Source organism: Electrophorus electricus, chromosome 23 (assembly GCF_041902795.1).
Source record: "Electrophorus electricus isolate QZ-2024a chromosome 23, ASM4190279v1, whole genome shotgun sequence".
Classification (NCBI taxonomy): Eukaryota; Metazoa; Chordata; class Actinopteri; order Gymnotiformes; family Gymnotidae; genus Electrophorus; species Electrophorus electricus.
The window spans coordinates 10,865,619-10,882,723 of record NC_137519.1 but is presented as its reverse complement, the minus strand read 5'-3'; the positions used below and the strand labels follow the sequence as shown (position 1 = coordinate 10,882,723).

The following is a 17,105-nucleotide window of genomic DNA, read 5'->3' as shown; positions in this document are numbered from 1 at the left end:
CCTGTATGTAATGTGTCTGTAATGTGTGCCTGTATGTAATGTGTGTATGTAATGTGTGCCTGTATGTAATGTGTGCCTGTATGTAATGTGTATGTAATGTGTATGTAATGTGTGCCTGTATGTAATGTGTATGTAATGTGTGCCTGTATGTAATGCGTGTAATGTGTGCCTGTATGTAATGTGTCTGTAAAGTGTGCCTGTATGTAATCTGTGCCTGTATGTAATGTGTATGTAATGTGTGCCTGTATGTAATATGTCTGTAATGTGTGCCTGTATGTAATGTGTCTGTAATGTGTGCCTGTATGTAATGTGTCTGTAATGTGTGCCTGTATGTAATGTGTGTATGTAATGTGTGCCTGTATGTAATGTCTGCCTGTATGTAATGTGTGTAATGTGTGTCTGCATGTAATGTGTATATAATGTGTTTCTGCAATGTGTATGTAATGTGTGTGTATAATGAGCGTCTGTGACATATAAGTAATGTGTGTCTTTAATGTGTATATAAGGTGCATCTGTAATGTACATGTAATGTGCCTCTGTAATGTGTACCTTTAATGTGTATATAATGTGTGTCTGTAGTGTGTTTATAATGTGTGTCTGGTGATATCAGCAGGTTGCTCATTAAAATGACTGGTGTTAAAGCTATCATAACAACAATCTGAAAATAACCTCTTTACCAAAACGGATGGGAGAATGCAAGAGAGCTTAGTTTTGACCAGTCAGTGTAATTGCACTAATATTTACCAAAATGTGCTAAAGTTTTAGACAAAGGAAGAGTACAAACACACATGCGCACCCACATACACACCTCCACAAAGAGATCGAAAAAGCCATAGCTAACCGTCCACCAAAGCTTGGCGGCCTCCTCTAGTGTGCGCGTGCAGGCGCTGAGAGCTGTATAATTATTGAAGAGTGGAAACCATGCTTTCTGAGGGTTCCAGAATGAGCTGTGGGTGTGGCACTATTTTGGAGGGTAGCGTGTTGTGCGCAGTTATTGTTACTGGGCAGAATGTGAAGGGAGCTCAGGTGTGTGAACCTCTGGTTTCATCACTCTCCATGCAAATGAGACAGAGGGCAATGGAGCAGGAAGAGAGAGAAATAGAGAGACAGACAGACAGACAGAGATAGACAGACAGAGAGAGAACAGAGAGAGAGAGAGAAGAGAGAGTAAGGAGTAGGAGAGAGAGTCAAACAGACAAAAGAAAGGAAGAACAAAAACAAAGACAAAGAAAAAAGAACGGTATCTCAGAAAAATTAAAAAAAGGAAGGTGCTTATAAGTAAAACAGACAGTGTGTGGGAGGGTGGGAGAGAGAGAAAGAGAGAGAGAGAGAGAGAGAGAGAGAGAGAGAGGGAGAGAAAGAGGGAGAGAGAGCGAGAGGCTGAAATGTGGAGGGTGTCAGGTCTGTTTGCAGGATTCCCTTAAGGCCAATAGAGAGCTATGGCAGACCTCCTAACTGCATTAAAATGCTAATGTGGGGAAATATGGCCGCCACTAGCAGCCCACCAGCCTGCCGCTTCCTCTCACCCACATGGAATTTTGCTGTGGTACATTCACTGCCGTTCATCATAGAAAGTGCTATTACCGATTTACTGCCCAGGCATAGTATGAACATGGGACACAGAATATACACACACAGTCCACATGGAGTAAAGCATGCATGCATACACACATATACAGAGTTTTTCTCACACACACACACACACACACACACACAGGTTGCATGCAAACATACATAAGCACTAATCATTAAAGCATTCACACAGTCCCACATACCCAAAAATGCACACGCACCCACACACACACGCACCCACACACACACACACACACACACTCACTCACCGAGACTGGTGGGCTTGATGAGCTCGTCCAGCACGTCGTAGAAGGGCAACCTCTGCAGTTTGACATCGGGGTGCACAGGGTGCAGCCCGGCAGGCAGGTGTGCAAGACCCAGCTCATGCTTGGGGCCCAGCAGCGAGACGGGCAGCAGGGGTGATGGCGGCGCGCCGTGCCCGTCATATGGCAGCTGGGTGAGGCCGGCCGGCAGGGAGGCAGCCCCTGGGTGCACGCCGGGCAGCCCCGCCAGCTCGGCGGGCGACACCAGCTTGGTGGGGAAGCGTCGGCGGTACAGCTCCTTGATCTTCATGTGCACGGCAGGGCTGCAGCCGGCCTTCAGCAGGTGCAGCGCTTTGGTCAAAAGCTCGTGCTTGCGCCCGTGCTTGTTCCGCCCGGCGTAGCCCAGGAGCACCTGCAGCTCGGATACCCGCAGGCTCATCACCATTTGCTGTCAGAGAGAGAGAGGGAGGAAGAGATAGAGTGGGAGGGAGAGAGAGGGGGAGTGAGAGACAGAGAGGGAGAGAGAGACAGTAGTTCAAGATTTTAGCTGATGTCTGATGATGCAAGAAATAAAAAGATGGAGTAAACTGAAGACAAAGTCCATGTAGAGAGAGAGAGAGAGAGAGAGAGAGAGAGAGACTCAGCTGTCACACTCTGCCCGACACACTCAGCCAGCACAGGCCAGACTGTTTACTAGCCAAACCCAGACCGCAACTTCCCCCAACACACACACACACAAACACAAACACACACACATGCATGCAGGCACATGAGCGCATGTACACACAGCTTAGAATGCACAACACACAGGAGATTCAACTGCATAAACACAGACACGCTGAAATACAAACACACACAAAACCAAACACAAACACAAGACATCCACAAAATAGACCCTAAATTTCTAATAAAAATAAAAACACAAACACACCAAGTGTACACGTATACACACACACACACAGACAGTCCCCAAGACAATTTCTGTTAGCTGCAATAGTGAGGAGCTGGATGTCTTGTGTATGAAATACAATACACATACACATCTATGGAAAAAAAGAAAGATAAAAGATACACTTCTTTTAGTGTGTGTGTGCGCGCAAGTGTGTATCACTTAGGCTTGAAAGCGGGATACCAAAAACAAACAAAGGAAGTGATGAACAAACCCTTCTTCACTCTTCCTTAAACACATATACGCACACATACAAAGAAATGCACTTAACTGAACACTTTATTGCTAAACTCTCTGCGGGAGCAAGACCAACAACACACACACACACACACACACACACAGACGCATGCACACACACACAGACACACACACACACACACACACATACGTGCGCGCGTGTGAATATCAGCCCTGTGTGTGGTCCCTAAACAGGTTTGAGGTAGGTTTGGAGCAATCACTTGTGTTTATAGTCTGTCCGAGTTCATTCCTGTGTTCACAGGTATTCTTTACATCCTGGTGCCAACCAGCGTAAAACGCAATCTACTGAAAGGCATCTGCAACCACGGCAACCTTACAGAAATGATTTACTTTATTGTGTGTTCGACACATTTATACTGAGTCACATAAATATGCCATAAATGTTGAAAGAGGAGAGGGACACAGGAAAGAAAAGTAGATAGAGAGAGAAGGGGTGCCACAGGAGAGAGCCCATGAAAACTGAAGTGAAGGGAGAGAGAGAGAGAGAGAGAGAGAGAGAGAGAGAGAGAGAGAGTGCAAGATTGAGCAGGAGAAAGAAAGTGAGAGAGAGAGAGAGACTGAGAAAGACAGAGGGGGATGAGAGAGAGGAAGGGAGTGCAAACAAGCTGCAGAGAGCACGACAGAGAACCAGAGACAGACAGACAGACAGTGAGAGAGAGAGAGAGAGAGAGAGAGAGGGACACAGAGAGAGAGAGAGAGAGAGAGAGAGAGAGGGACACAGAGAGAGAGAGAGAGAGAGAGAGAGAGAGAGAGAGAGAGCGCGCAAGAACGCGAGGTGGGGGAAGGGCTGAGATATGAGCTGCTCAGCTTCCAAAACGCATGAAAATGAACACACACACACACACACAGTAAACACACACACACACACACACACACAGATCCAGTGCAAACACCAACACACCCGCACATGCACACACACATGCACACACATAAACACACACATAAACAGGCAGGCAGGCAGCTCTAGTGAAAACACAGTAGGCATGAGACAGTGTCTGTTTGAGAGCAGAGATTGTCAATCAAGCTGTCTACTCTGGCAGTCTCGGCTCACCCTGCCTCCCTCACCTCTCTGCTGCTCTCTCTCACACGCACACACACCCACACCAAATAAAGGAGTGAGGTTGAAGCAATGCAGTAAAACAGAAAGACCATATGAAAATAAATCTGAAAAGATGTGTAACGTGATGGGGTGATATAAACAAAGAGAATGAGACAAATGGATAGTGAGGGAGAGAGTAGGGGAAGAGGGAGGAGAAAGAGAGAGAGAGAGAGAGAGAGAGAGAGAGAGAGAGAGCTGCATGCTCTTGTTCATAAGGGTGCACAGTCCATTTGTCAAACACATCACATGTAATATTGTGGCAGGCGGTCAGAAGAGTGTCCCTCTGTCCCCCTCCCTCGCTCCCTCCACACACACACACACACACACACACACACACACACACACACACACACACACTTATTAGGACTTCTGCTGGACAAAACTGCTTCCTTCCTCCAAGGCCAACAATGTTTCAGAATACCAGACAAACGAAAAAAGAAAAAAAAAACTCTCAACGAACCATTTCTGTGCCTAATGAAAGGAACACTGGCAATAGATGAGGCGATGAGTAGGGTATTTAACTGGGCCTGGAGTTGGTCTTAACACAGGGCTTAGGACAGGACGCTGCGGAGTAGCTCTGAGGAAGCGGGGGGACATTCCGGATGAGCCCTGCTGCGAAAATGAAAAATCACGACATCTTTGGATACTTTCATGACACGTGACTCCAGCATTTCCCAGCATGCAGCAAAGACTGTGCAGCTCCTCTTCTGATTCGGGCGTAAGTGGTTGGACAGGCACAGCTCAGGTGTCTCACTTGCAAAGGGCAACACCAAAAAACAAACCGGTGTATTTCAGCTGCACTACACAAGTGCCTGACAAGAGCCAGACGTGTGCTGTTATCTACTAAGTGACAACTGCATTACTAGTCTAGTGAAGGACAGACAGTGTCCTGTAGCATCATGGGACAGAATGGTGACGTTTAGGCCCTCCCCGTTTAAAGCAAGTCTCAGAGGCTCCGTCTCAATCAGAGTCCCAGTGGGTAGAAGGCTGGTTCACACACTGCAGCTCAAAATAGCATTTCACTCTCTTCATGCTACGGGGGCCATTTATTAACATTGGCTACAAAGAAATTTACATTAATTAGAACTACAGTAACATCGCCTATGCAAGAGTGCTGCCGTCACAAGAATTAAATAAGGAGGGGAAAAAAGAAGGAGCAAGCCGCAGGTCTGGTGTGCTTTTCATTTGTTCAGAATATCTTTTTTAGCAGTAATTAGCAAGACTGACAGGATACCCACAATTGGACGGACGGACACACACACACACACACACACACACACACACACACACACACACACACACACACACACACACACACCTTTCCTGCAATCAAACTCATTTTCTCCTTCAGCACATGCCCAGGTACACAAGCTGCATCCCTTACCCACATAAAGCCCATGCAGGCTGGACCAACAGCCTAAATCCTTCACCAGAGCCCAATATTAACAGCCTTTATCCATCTCTACAGCCTCCTAAAGGCGCTACAGTGGGGCAGTCCAATGGTGCAGCAGAAACCTCTTGAGTAATGATGGACCAAAACCCTGAGTCTTTTTCTTATGAAATGAATTCAGGTTTATAAGCTTACTTGCCCAACCAATGGAGAATGAGAGAGAGGAACACACAACACAAAGGCCACCGGGGGTGGGGGGGGTGGATGGATGGATGGATGGAAATAAGATTTGTTTCTTGTATATTTAGGTTTGGTTTGTATTCATTCTACCAGTCTGATAATCTGATAATCTAGGAGTAAGTATCCAATCAGCGTAGGTGTTATCATTAAACATGCTTTGACATTGGCAGACAAGTGTTTACATATCTTAGTAAAAGCTGGGCCAGTACAGAACAGGAACTAAAACAGAAAAAGAAGAAAGAGTTGTAGCGGTCCTGCAAAACGTGCCAAGTACATCTAGCTAGTGTCTGTAAGAAGATCAGTCCACTTGATGAGTTGCACAGCACAGAACCCACAGAAATCAATGAGAGCGATCGGACGTCTAGTGCTTTGGTTGCTAGCAATGCCAACACGATTAGCCAAGTGGCTACAGAAGGCAGTAGCTAACAACGACATCGACACCAGTGAGGGAGTCACTTTACACAGGTACCAAAACGTTACACTCTGCACTGCAACCACCACAAATGCTAGGAGGAGACAGACTGGCTAAAGGTAAGAACCACTGGTTATATGAAAGCCTTTTCTTTCTTTCTTTCTGTCTGTCTGTCTGCCTGTCTGTCTGTCTGTGTCTGTCTGTCTGTCTGTGTCTGTCTGTCTGTCTGTCTGTCTGAAGTTCTCAGACTTTTCTTTTGGTTTTGTTCGGCTCCTTCCGTAATGTCCCAGAACACTCAGAAGTTCCTTTGTAAGCAGCTTCATAGAACGGTACACAACGAGTACTGTCCCTGCATCCTGCCAGGCTCTTGTCAGCTGGGTCTGGATGGAGAGCGCTCGCTGGCTCGCCTGTCCTCCAGCCTCCTCTTCACTCTCCTCATTTTGTTTTGTTTTTTGTTTTTTTTTTAGTAATAAGATGGAGACCGCTTCATCTTTGCAGCGCGCTAACTGGACTGGTTAGTGCGTTTCATTGTCAGTGCGCTGTGCGATGATGAAAGTACCGAAAAACACCTCATGATTACCACGTACTCACACGGACGCGACCATGTGAAATTTCAACTTGTGCACTGTGAAAAAATGGTCACAGTCTAGAGCCCTGTGTAAAGAATGCCGTGATGACTTAATCAACCAACTACACAGGTGTGTTGAAATCAAATGTTGCTAAGAAACAAGAGCTTAATGATAGCAATGGGCCGTGTAGACCACACAAAAACACTTTCAGTTATGTAGAAAAACTGATGAACACACCAAGAACAGGATGGAGTGCGGATGTGTCAAAGCCTTTCATGAAGAGACTACAGTAGCGTGACATCAGAGGGCTCACCGCAAGATACAAACCACCACGAAGCTTCAAGAACAAAAGCCAGGTTACAATGTGCTAGAAAAGTACATTAAAAAAACTGTTATGCTTTGGGACAAAGATTTGGTGGACAGGTAAGAAGATTACCTTGTACAGGCATGATGAAATGAGGAAAACACATGTGTAAAATATAAGGAGAAAGGACATGTTGCTGATGCAAAGCCAAGCCAGTGCAGTCAGCGCAGCATGGAGGTGCAGGCTCGCGTGGCTGCCAGTGGACCAGGCTCCCATGCCCCCACTGATGATGTCACTTCCAGTGGCAGGAAAAGGATAAATTCTGAAGTACGAAGGTATCTTAGCTGCCCAGATCCGAAAAAATGCCTTAATCCTTGGAGGACGACTGCTCACCTCACAGCAGGACAATGGGCTGAAGCCTGCCAGCCTACCACATCAACTAACAGTCTTCTCCAGGCCAAATCAGCCGATTGCCAAGTCAAGCATTTCACTTACTGAAAACAGGACTCAGACAAGCAGGAAGTGAAAAGATCTGTGTTACAGGCTTGACAGAGTGTTACCAGGGGAGACACCCACCGATGGGGATGTCTAAAGCTCCCAAGGACTAAAGGATATTATTAAGGATGATTTCTACAATTACATATGGTACCCTGAAATGGGGATGAGCAGGAGACTATATGTTTCACCCAATATAGACATAAATAGATACAGACAAGAATTACCTAAAGTTATAGGCATGTACATTTACTGTATGTATATTTTATACATTTTCACACTGTAATCTCTTACATTTACTCTCTCATTTCAAAGTACAGAGCTAAAATAATAATAATAATAATAAAACATTAGGACTGTGCTGAACATTCAGCAGATCTCTGCTTATAGTATATGTGGTTGGGTTGGTGGTTCTGCATGAATGTTGTTCAAACCAATGCACCCACAGTGGAAACTGCTGGAAATGTTTGGTGTCAGCAACTGCCCTTCTCTGAAGTTCAGGTCTATTGCAGGTTACATTGTTTTCTGAAAACTAGACAGACAAAACACACACCACATACCTAATGTGTGTGCAGAAGGTCTGCTGCACAGTACATGGTCAAGCTGTGTGTGTGTCTGTCTGAGTGTGTGTGTGTGTGTGTGTGTGTGTGTGTGTGTGTGTAATCTGGATCATCTTTTCCAAAATCTAGTAATCTCATAGAAAAGAGGGGGTTGAAGCCAATAGAAGCAGCATGGGATTAATGGAGTCAACACAGACAGTACAGCACATACTCCAACGTCTCCTGCTGAGACTCGGAGAGCCCATTTTGTTACTCTTAAAATACAGCCAAACCAGTCAAAAGCAACTAGTCTGTTCCCTTTCTCTCCTCTTCAAGATGCTGGTAATAACTAAAGTGCACACACGCACACACGCTCACACACACACACACACACACACACACACACACACACACACACACACTTCCCTCCCCCACTCAGACTAGTGTCTCACTTTACCCCCCCCCAGCAGAAAGCCGTGTGATTATTGTGTTAGCCCCTCCTTCAGCACTCACTCTGCTGCCTCTACCTCTCCCTCCCTCTCTGCATTTCACTCGTTCACTCTGCTGTGCTCTCACCCAGCTCACTCCTCCCTCACATGCACTTACCACCTCCCTCTCTTTTTGCTGTGCATTCTCTCGCTCACTCCCTTTTTCGCCCTGTCTCACTGCTTTCCTGCTCATGTGCGTTCTCTCTCTCTCTGTCTCTCTCTCTGTCTCTCTCTCTCTGCCCTTCCCCCACTGCCTCTCTCCTGCAGATCACTGGCTGTGGATCAGCACTCACATACCTCAGTGTATTGTGTATTTCCAACACAGTACCAATGACACACACACACACACACACACACACACACACACACACACACACACACACACACACACACACAGACATATTAACAAGCAGACTCTAAAAGCGGAAGATGGCTCACTTGAAGCACATTTAAAAAATACCAGACCACTCACACAGCCACAACACAACTAACCCAGTCCTACCAGCACAGAAAATCCCAGTGACATTCAATACATTAGTGTTAGCAGAATACAACATGACTTAAAAATGAATAAAAATTAAATGTAAAATAAAACAAAAGTCATTTTTTGTGTTATAGTGGTATTATACTACTAACATTTAGTTCACTAGTACTATTACATGTGGATTCTGAGATTTTAGCATTCATGTCACATTTTGTAGCACTGTAAAAGATGGCTGGAGTAAAATGAAGAGTGTACCACAGAACCCACCACTGCATCCTCAATACAATCGCTACCCCTCCACCCACAAACATGAAACTTTAACTACCGCTGCCACTCGGCGACAACCATTCCACACACGCACAACTGGAATGGTGTTAGTCCCATTCTAAAGGTAAACACTGCAGCACGGAGCACAACTAGAATACGTAAGCTACCCCTATAGGAGTGGCTGGCTGAGAGGCACTCTACACCACATTAGACTCAAGGCTGTTCCTGTGCATCTCCAGAAGACTGTGGCACACAGTAGAGGAACTACCCACTCATCTCTCCACTCCGGCTGCTGGGAATGGTTGAGTTGTGCCAGACCACTGGAGTCACATAAAACACATTACCAGTGTAGTTTACGCTACATATGTACAACCAGAGAGAACTAAAGTAGCAAATTCACAAATGTGTGACTCAGATCGAGAGAATCTAAATGACTCTGATGACCATTTGCTATTTAAAACTACTTCCGCAGGTAATGTAGCAAAGGCTTACCTCAAGTACCTGAGGTATTTTCTTTAGCGATTCAGCTTTCTCATGCCTCCTTAGCTTAGTGGATGAACGTAGGTCAAATTCTGAGTCAGCGCAGGGGCCGTTCCCGTGCTTATATACATCACGCATTACATATGTGGTGCACCGCTGATGCCAGATGCCTGAATCAGCAGACTACAAGAGAATAGCAAACAAGATGCACGGTAATTCTATAAAAATAAAAGGAAAAACAGATAAGGGTAAATCTATTAATAAGTGTGAAAAGAAAGACAGAAATTATATTATTAGGCACTTCAGATAAAGTATGAAGTGGGGAACCTTGCTGACCCTAACTGAAGAGCTTTAAAATCACATACAGATAGTATAACCAAGACCGCCTCCTTTTGTTTCAAAAATACTGTCAGATATACTTTGATTATCACCCAAAGAGCTTTCAATCATTTCAGTCTTAGAATCCATCTAAAGCAGTTTGTGACACACTGACAGCCTGTGTGTAGTGAGTCCGGCACCTGAAGGTCCTGTATCATTTCCCATCACTGTGACGCAAACTGTAATCCCCCGAGATGCCGAAATCATACCTGGTCATAAGAGCACAGGAGCATTCTCTGCGTTGTCAAGGAGGAATGGACAATTAGTTCCTCTCTCCCTTTTTTGGATTGGTAATGTATACACATCCGGAAAATCAGTGTTTCCTCCAATCACAGTCAACCTTTCCATGATAGTGTGAGCGGTAGCTCTAAATCATGTAGAGATTGGCTATACATGTCTTAAGAAGGCATTTAACTTTTTTTTTCTTGAACCTAGTTAAACCCATGACAAACATTTTCAGTTACTTTAACTTAACCTTGATAAACTCTTAAAAGAACTTCCAAATAAAATGGAAACTTTTTTTAACTTATTGATTTGAGGTTGTTGGATTTATAGTGTTAAGATCATAGGATGGAATATAAGCACCATCAACACAGCCCATTACAGCATGACCATCCCACAGAACACCAGTGTTTCTCCACATCCTCCCTACTGTGGAAGCTGTCATGTTGTTTCAAGACAACACACTCCACCAATTTAAACCCTGTCTGAGAAACCATTTAATACAGCTCAGATATTAAAGACTCATTTTCTTCCACTCATGCACATATGTTTGTTCAGTGCTGAAGGCACAGTGGTTAATGGCAGGTTTATTCTGTCATCATAGCCCACTGTAATTTAACTTATCAAAGGCACAGGCCAGGAAAAAAAACATTAATCTCTTCAACAGACTACATAGTGGTTTCTGACAACACTAATAGATATTTTTATTTATGGAATTCAAACAGAACACTGGTGCACAGCTAAAAAGAGTAGCAGCAGCCATCTTCAGCACAAAGCACTATTTGTGATTTAGATTTTATGAAATTGTTTATAACAAATTATTATTTTTATTTCAGCAGTATTACAAACATTGACTTTTGGAGTAAGCGTTTGGGGTAATAATTTCAGCATGCAGTCCATACAGTGCTAACTGGTAGACTCCATACACGTGAGCCATGCTGGGATGGGACAGTAAAGACGTTTTCTATCATACCAGTGAGCAAAACTAAAAAAAGCTAAATGTGGACACCAAGCATGATCAACTACTTCTGGATTAAGGATAGAATGGTGCAAGTCTGATTTTTCACAAAACCACACACACAAGCAAAAGTAAAATATGTGTGTGCATCTCTGTGTATAGATATCTCAGACAGCGATATCTACAGCTACACGTGAAAATTACTACATGAGACGTGAGTATCTCTTATGGTTCTTTATCTAAAGCTAAATCTCCTGATCAGATCAAGTCTGGCTCTTTCGCAGGTGTCCTGCAGACCACTACAGATAGAACAGTGTGGGCGACAGATGGAATGAGGTTATATGAGGTTGGTTTAAGTGATTATCACAGAGTCCGTTATTAATCAGAATTTATTAATATTTCATTTTATTATTAAATACTCTTCTGATGCAACTGAGTAGTATTAGCAGTAGTGCAGACAGCCAATAAAGTTAAATCGGGTGGCAAAAGAACTGTCCATTTTTGCAATTCTTTGTAAAAGATTTTTTTTTTTTTTTTTTTAACTCTATCGCATGATCACATTATAGGAATATACATACCAATATTTAGTGAAAGAGAGAGAGCAAAACTAACACTAACTGATTGTGAACCACATCAACAACTCAATATCACTTATTCGAAAGTGGGACTTCAATTCATCCATACTGGACAAAATATGAAGAGTAAGATTCTTGTCATTCTGGAACCTGTAAGAAAATTCTGAGAGGTAAAGTGGTTTTAGATTCAGTTCCCAAACACCAGCTCACAAAGCAAAACAGAGAGAAGAGAGCAGTTTCAGTCTGGTTTTCAGTAACAGAAAGAGGACCTCCAGCATGGCCTGGGCTCTCAGGCACAGAAACACAGCTCACAGAGCTTTTCAAGCCACTGGGACATTCTGCAAAGAAGGTATTTGCAAAACAGACCAGATGAGCAAATGCAAAACACCCTGCCCATTCAGTGACAGTACCCTCAGAAAGGGTTCAACTCTTTAGGACAAGATCATTTACACGATCACATCTATACCAGCTTTTTTGGTTCGTTTGTTTTTATTTTGGGATAACTAAAATATTTCAATAAATATTAAGTGAGTACACCTGTATTTTTATGAGGGGCATTTTACTTAGCTTTTATTTTGCCTTTTTATTGCTAAAGAAAAGTAAAACTTTTTAAAAGTCTAGCGAAAAACAAAAAAGTTACCCTTTTTTAACGTATGTTAACTAAAACATGTATGTTGTCCAAATGTTGCTCCTTTCGTTATGTGTTCAAGCTACAAGGCTAACATAGCACAATGTAGCTACCAAGAAACAACATTTACATAGTGCAAACTGCATGTTTAATTCATTACACACATGCTTCCCTCCACATTAAACAGTTAAGTAATGTCAAATATGTGCTTACGTGCTTAGGCAAGTGATGTGGTTTCTGACACTAACACACTGCTATCTGTAAAAATTGACAAAAGTACAGACATCATTCGTTCTCGAGCATGAATTCTTGCTCGTACTGTTTTTAAGCGTTCAGAACATCAAAATGACACAACCAGTGACTGCTACGGCTGTGTTTGCGTTGCCACTTCCAGCTATACTAACATATGAACAAAAATAAAACAGCACACAGGGATAGGGATTAGAATGAGGAACCTCCCACCATGAGCCAGGTATACAGACACCTGAAGCTACTGGACAAGGCTCAAACTTCAAGGTCATGACCTTAGATTAGCTACATGGCATTACCAACTAGTTTGCTTTCAACAGTGTGAACCGTCCCAGACATTATTATTTGTCTGCTGAACCAAACATTGGACTTAAATGTGTGGACAAGTGACAAAAATGAGAAAAAGACTGAGAGAGAATGAGAGGAAAATGAGATAAGAGATTCACAGCAGGACTATACGTTTCTGGAACAGTCATAACCAGCTATTATCGGAGACAATTCTCTTTCCTTTTCTTCTGTAATTCCAAGTGTGCTGATTAGGACCAATTTGATTGTCAAGGGGAAAAAATAGGAACCTCAGAAAAAAATAACTTCACAACCGAATAATTTCAGCGCGTGATAAAGGGTTGAATAAATGAAGGAACACTGGAATATCTGAAACAGCCCTGCTGATCATCAGGAATCTCTCACTTCTCTATGAAGCACTGCAGTGGCCTTTAGGGAAATCACTGAGGGTTAAACTGAGGAAATGGGTAGCAGAGTTACTGTCAGGTAGGGGGACACCTGGTGTGGATACACACCCATGTGGACTGACACACACACACATACACACCCTCCACTCAGCATATTTCTAGTGCTGAAGGCAGTTCACGAAGTCATAAAAAGAGAGAAAGAAGAGAAATACGGAGAGAAAGAGAGTGGGAGAGACAGAAAGAGAGAGAGTGAGAATATGAAAGACAAAGAGAGGGAGAGAGAGTAGAAGACAGAGATGTGGTAAAAGAAATCAAAGCAAGAACTGGGGTGAGAAGGGCAATGAAAGTGAGAGTAAGAGTAGGGCTCAGAGAAAAGGCTGAAAAAGACAGAGTTAAATAAAGAAAGAGGATTTCATCCGAAGGACAGTGATTGAACAGATTTGATTAAGATGAAGGAGCATGTCTTTTGTTTTACTGTATCTCCACTTTACACGGAAACTGGAGAAAAAAGAAGAGATATTCTTCCCCTACAGGCAAGAATCTGGATAGAGTGTCTCAGAAATTAGACAACAAGATCTCAAGAAAAAAAGAACAACAGAAATCAATTTTATGGTTACACAATTACATATCCAATCATTCATCTTACCAATCAATATCAGATGAGTCAGTACGCCACTTTAACCAACGGCAGCTGCAAGGTTGTTCCTGCAGCTGCCGCTCCTGAACACCCATATCAGATATGAGTGGGAAGACGGACCCACACCACCAATTCCACCATTGTTGCACTGATCTCAGTTCAGTACGAGTGGGCAGGTAGTGCTACACTGGTCACCATCACCCTTTAAAACTGATCTGGATACAATATGAATGGGCATACAGTTTTGCAGTACCAAAGCAGCTTAGACTGTAAGCTCAGCATGTGACAGGTCCTGTCTGAAGTGCAGACTCAATGTCTAGGAGGCTGTGCTATCTGGACAGATACACAGTCATTTAAAAAATGCAGTTTTGAATATTCAGGGTTCCACAGACCAGCAAAAATATTAATGAGACTGAACACTACACCTTAGCCTTAGCCTGTACCTTTCAGAGTTCACAAAGCTGTCAGTGAATAAGAGGATTCCTTTTCATTACTTCCATTTCCAAAGACATTTTTAACAAAGTCACTAAAACGCTGTGTTATGAAATATCCCTACAACACAAAGGGATGCTTGGATGAAGACACATTTATAAAAAGGAAAATGTTTTTCAATTTCGGAAAAATCAAGAGTCATGAAATATGATTTGATTGCGCATATACTTGAGTAGTGCTAGGCATGACCGAAAAAAATTCAACATTACGATATTTCCCACATATGAGGTACCATGATATCTGTAAATACTTTTCTGGACATTGCTGCTTGGCTACAAACATGATCCAAATCGCTAAGCAACTGTGTAATATAGCTGGACTTTGTAACCTTACATGGAGAGCAACACCACAAATCAACACTGATGTTAGATGGGCTGTGGAAATAAACAATGATGGCCCATCAGAAAGCTTATTTACGTAAGAGAAAACAATGATTTCATAAAATCTAAGAAGAATTAAATAATACATGAATAACATATAACTTTAGCTTATCGATAAAAATGTAGTCGCTGTCTATGCTCACCTGACTCAGGCTTATTTTTTATTTGGTTCTGCACAGATCAAACATTTCAATGATTTATTTAGATGAACAACACCAATGCACCAGGGATTCTACACAAGAGCAGAGCTTGCAACTATGACACTGTGCATTTGTTCCCGAAAATAGTAGGTTGTGTCGTTACCTCACTCTAAAGGCTCTCTACACTTTGTTGTTATTGTCCACGGAGTAACAAAATGTCAACAATTTTTTTTTGGTTAAAGAACCCTAAATGGAGTGAGTATGTTTTTTATTCTGCATCCAATGGTCATGCAAGGTCACCAGTGTTTCAGGCCAAAACTGATCTAGAAATAGATTTAGAAACTATATATAGCACTTGATAAAAGTATGGACTAGATTGTCCTCTCTCCACTCCCCATATGGCTCTACCTGTTATAGGCACAAGCCTAAATGAGAATCAAGGACAAACAGTTGGTCAACATGAAGGACACTGACTATTACAAATCAGAGCCTGTGGACTACTTTGAACAAAAGCTACTGCAAATAAGTGGCGAGAAGAACGTCAGAACCAAACAACCATGCGAGCACACATGTACTCGCATGCGCACCAAACGTACACACCCACACCACCTGTTTATGCAGAACATTTGAAACCGTGTAGGAAACCTTCCTCTCCTGATCTGTATTGTTACAGTGTTCAAAGTTTCATTTTCCATTTTCTTATAATGACAGGGGGCTTCCTTGGTCACCTGCTTCGTGCTAAACCAAGTTGTGAGAGCGAGAGCGTAATGAGAAAGAGGCGTGCCTCTTGCATTAGCTAGATAGTTCTTATCAGTCTATTTAACTAGCGAAGTGACATTTACCGTTTTAAAACAGATCTTACAGCTTCAAAACAACTTGGCCTAGTAACCGTCAGTCATAACCTAGACGCACCAATGTAATATACGAATCTGTGACTGTTGTGATATAATAATTACACAGTATTAACTGTGTCCATAAAAGCGACTAAAAGGTCTACACGATAGCAAATTTAGGAAATGCTTTTTTGCTTATCCACGCAGCGATATCTTATTGAAGCAGCAGCTCGCTTTATACAGTAACCAGCTGGTATTATCGCCACACACTTGACTGTACCTTTCCCTGGTCGTTTAGTGCATGGACGCAAAAGGCATAAACCGATTCCCTTCGCATAACTGTGACACAGCACTGAATGCTGAAAATAGAAGGTGCAAATAAAAGCGCGCGCGTTATTTTCACGCCATCCGTGCATCTCGCGCTGCTACTCCTAAGATCGCTCAATTGATGGAACGTCAACGGCGCTCGCGCCCCACAGCGATGGAGCCTTCTAGCAAGAAGTAGTAACGTTAGCCAGCCAGCTAGCTGATGCTGGCCATCACATCCCACTTATAAAAACACTCAAAAGCCTTAGAATTATTTGCCAGCACATGAATGTCTTTTGTCTGGCATTCTACATACTTAGCATCATACCTATATAACAAAACTTCTGTGAAAGAGACCAAAACTTGGCTATTCCCCTGAGAAAATCAGCTGTGGACAGCTCTCTCAACATCAACAATAACATGTTAGAGCTACCGAGCGACTAGCTGTTCCAGCTCCAAGAACTGAAGAAGCGAATGCAGTTTGAATGCAACTTTTGCCTCATCAGGAAAGCGCGCAGAGCTCAACGTAAGGTCTAAGTGAGTAAGTAAGCATCGCGTCTACTTGTATGGGCACAATGCGGGTTCTCAATTGACAATCTAAGTGGAAATTGAGCGCAGCATTTTACCTTTAGTTCCGCACTCTCCGCCATCTTGTAATTCCTAGCGCGAGCGTGATGTAGCCTGGTCACGTGAGCTGGACGCGCAGCACTGTGGCGTAATTGCACATATTTGCAAATTGAAGTGCCAAGCTAATCAAATAACCACACCTTACTTCTATATTTACGGAGGAGTAAATTATATTATCC

The 17,105-nt window shown here is 43.1% G+C and overlaps 1 protein-coding gene across 2 annotated transcripts in view; it reads right to left on the bottom strand.

Moving 5' to 3' along the window:
• Positions 1–16,974, bottom strand: part of pias1a (protein inhibitor of activated STAT, 1a) — a 33,968-nt gene extending 16,994 nt beyond the window's left edge. Inside the window, exons 1-2 of one of the 2 annotated variants that reach the window (XM_035521098.2) lie at positions 16,926–16,974; positions 1,842–2,283 (exon numbers count right to left, since the gene is read on the bottom strand). In XM_035521098.2, the coding sequence (XP_035376991.2) occupies positions 1,842–2,283; positions 16,926–16,949 (466 nt within the window). In that variant the 5' untranslated portion in view covers positions 16,950–16,974. Of the gene's footprint in view, positions 1–1,841; positions 2,284–7,188; positions 7,639–16,925 lie in introns of those variants that run through there. The other variant, XM_081706142.1, reaches the window with a different exon arrangement.
• Positions 16,975–17,105: the final 131 nt, after the last annotated feature.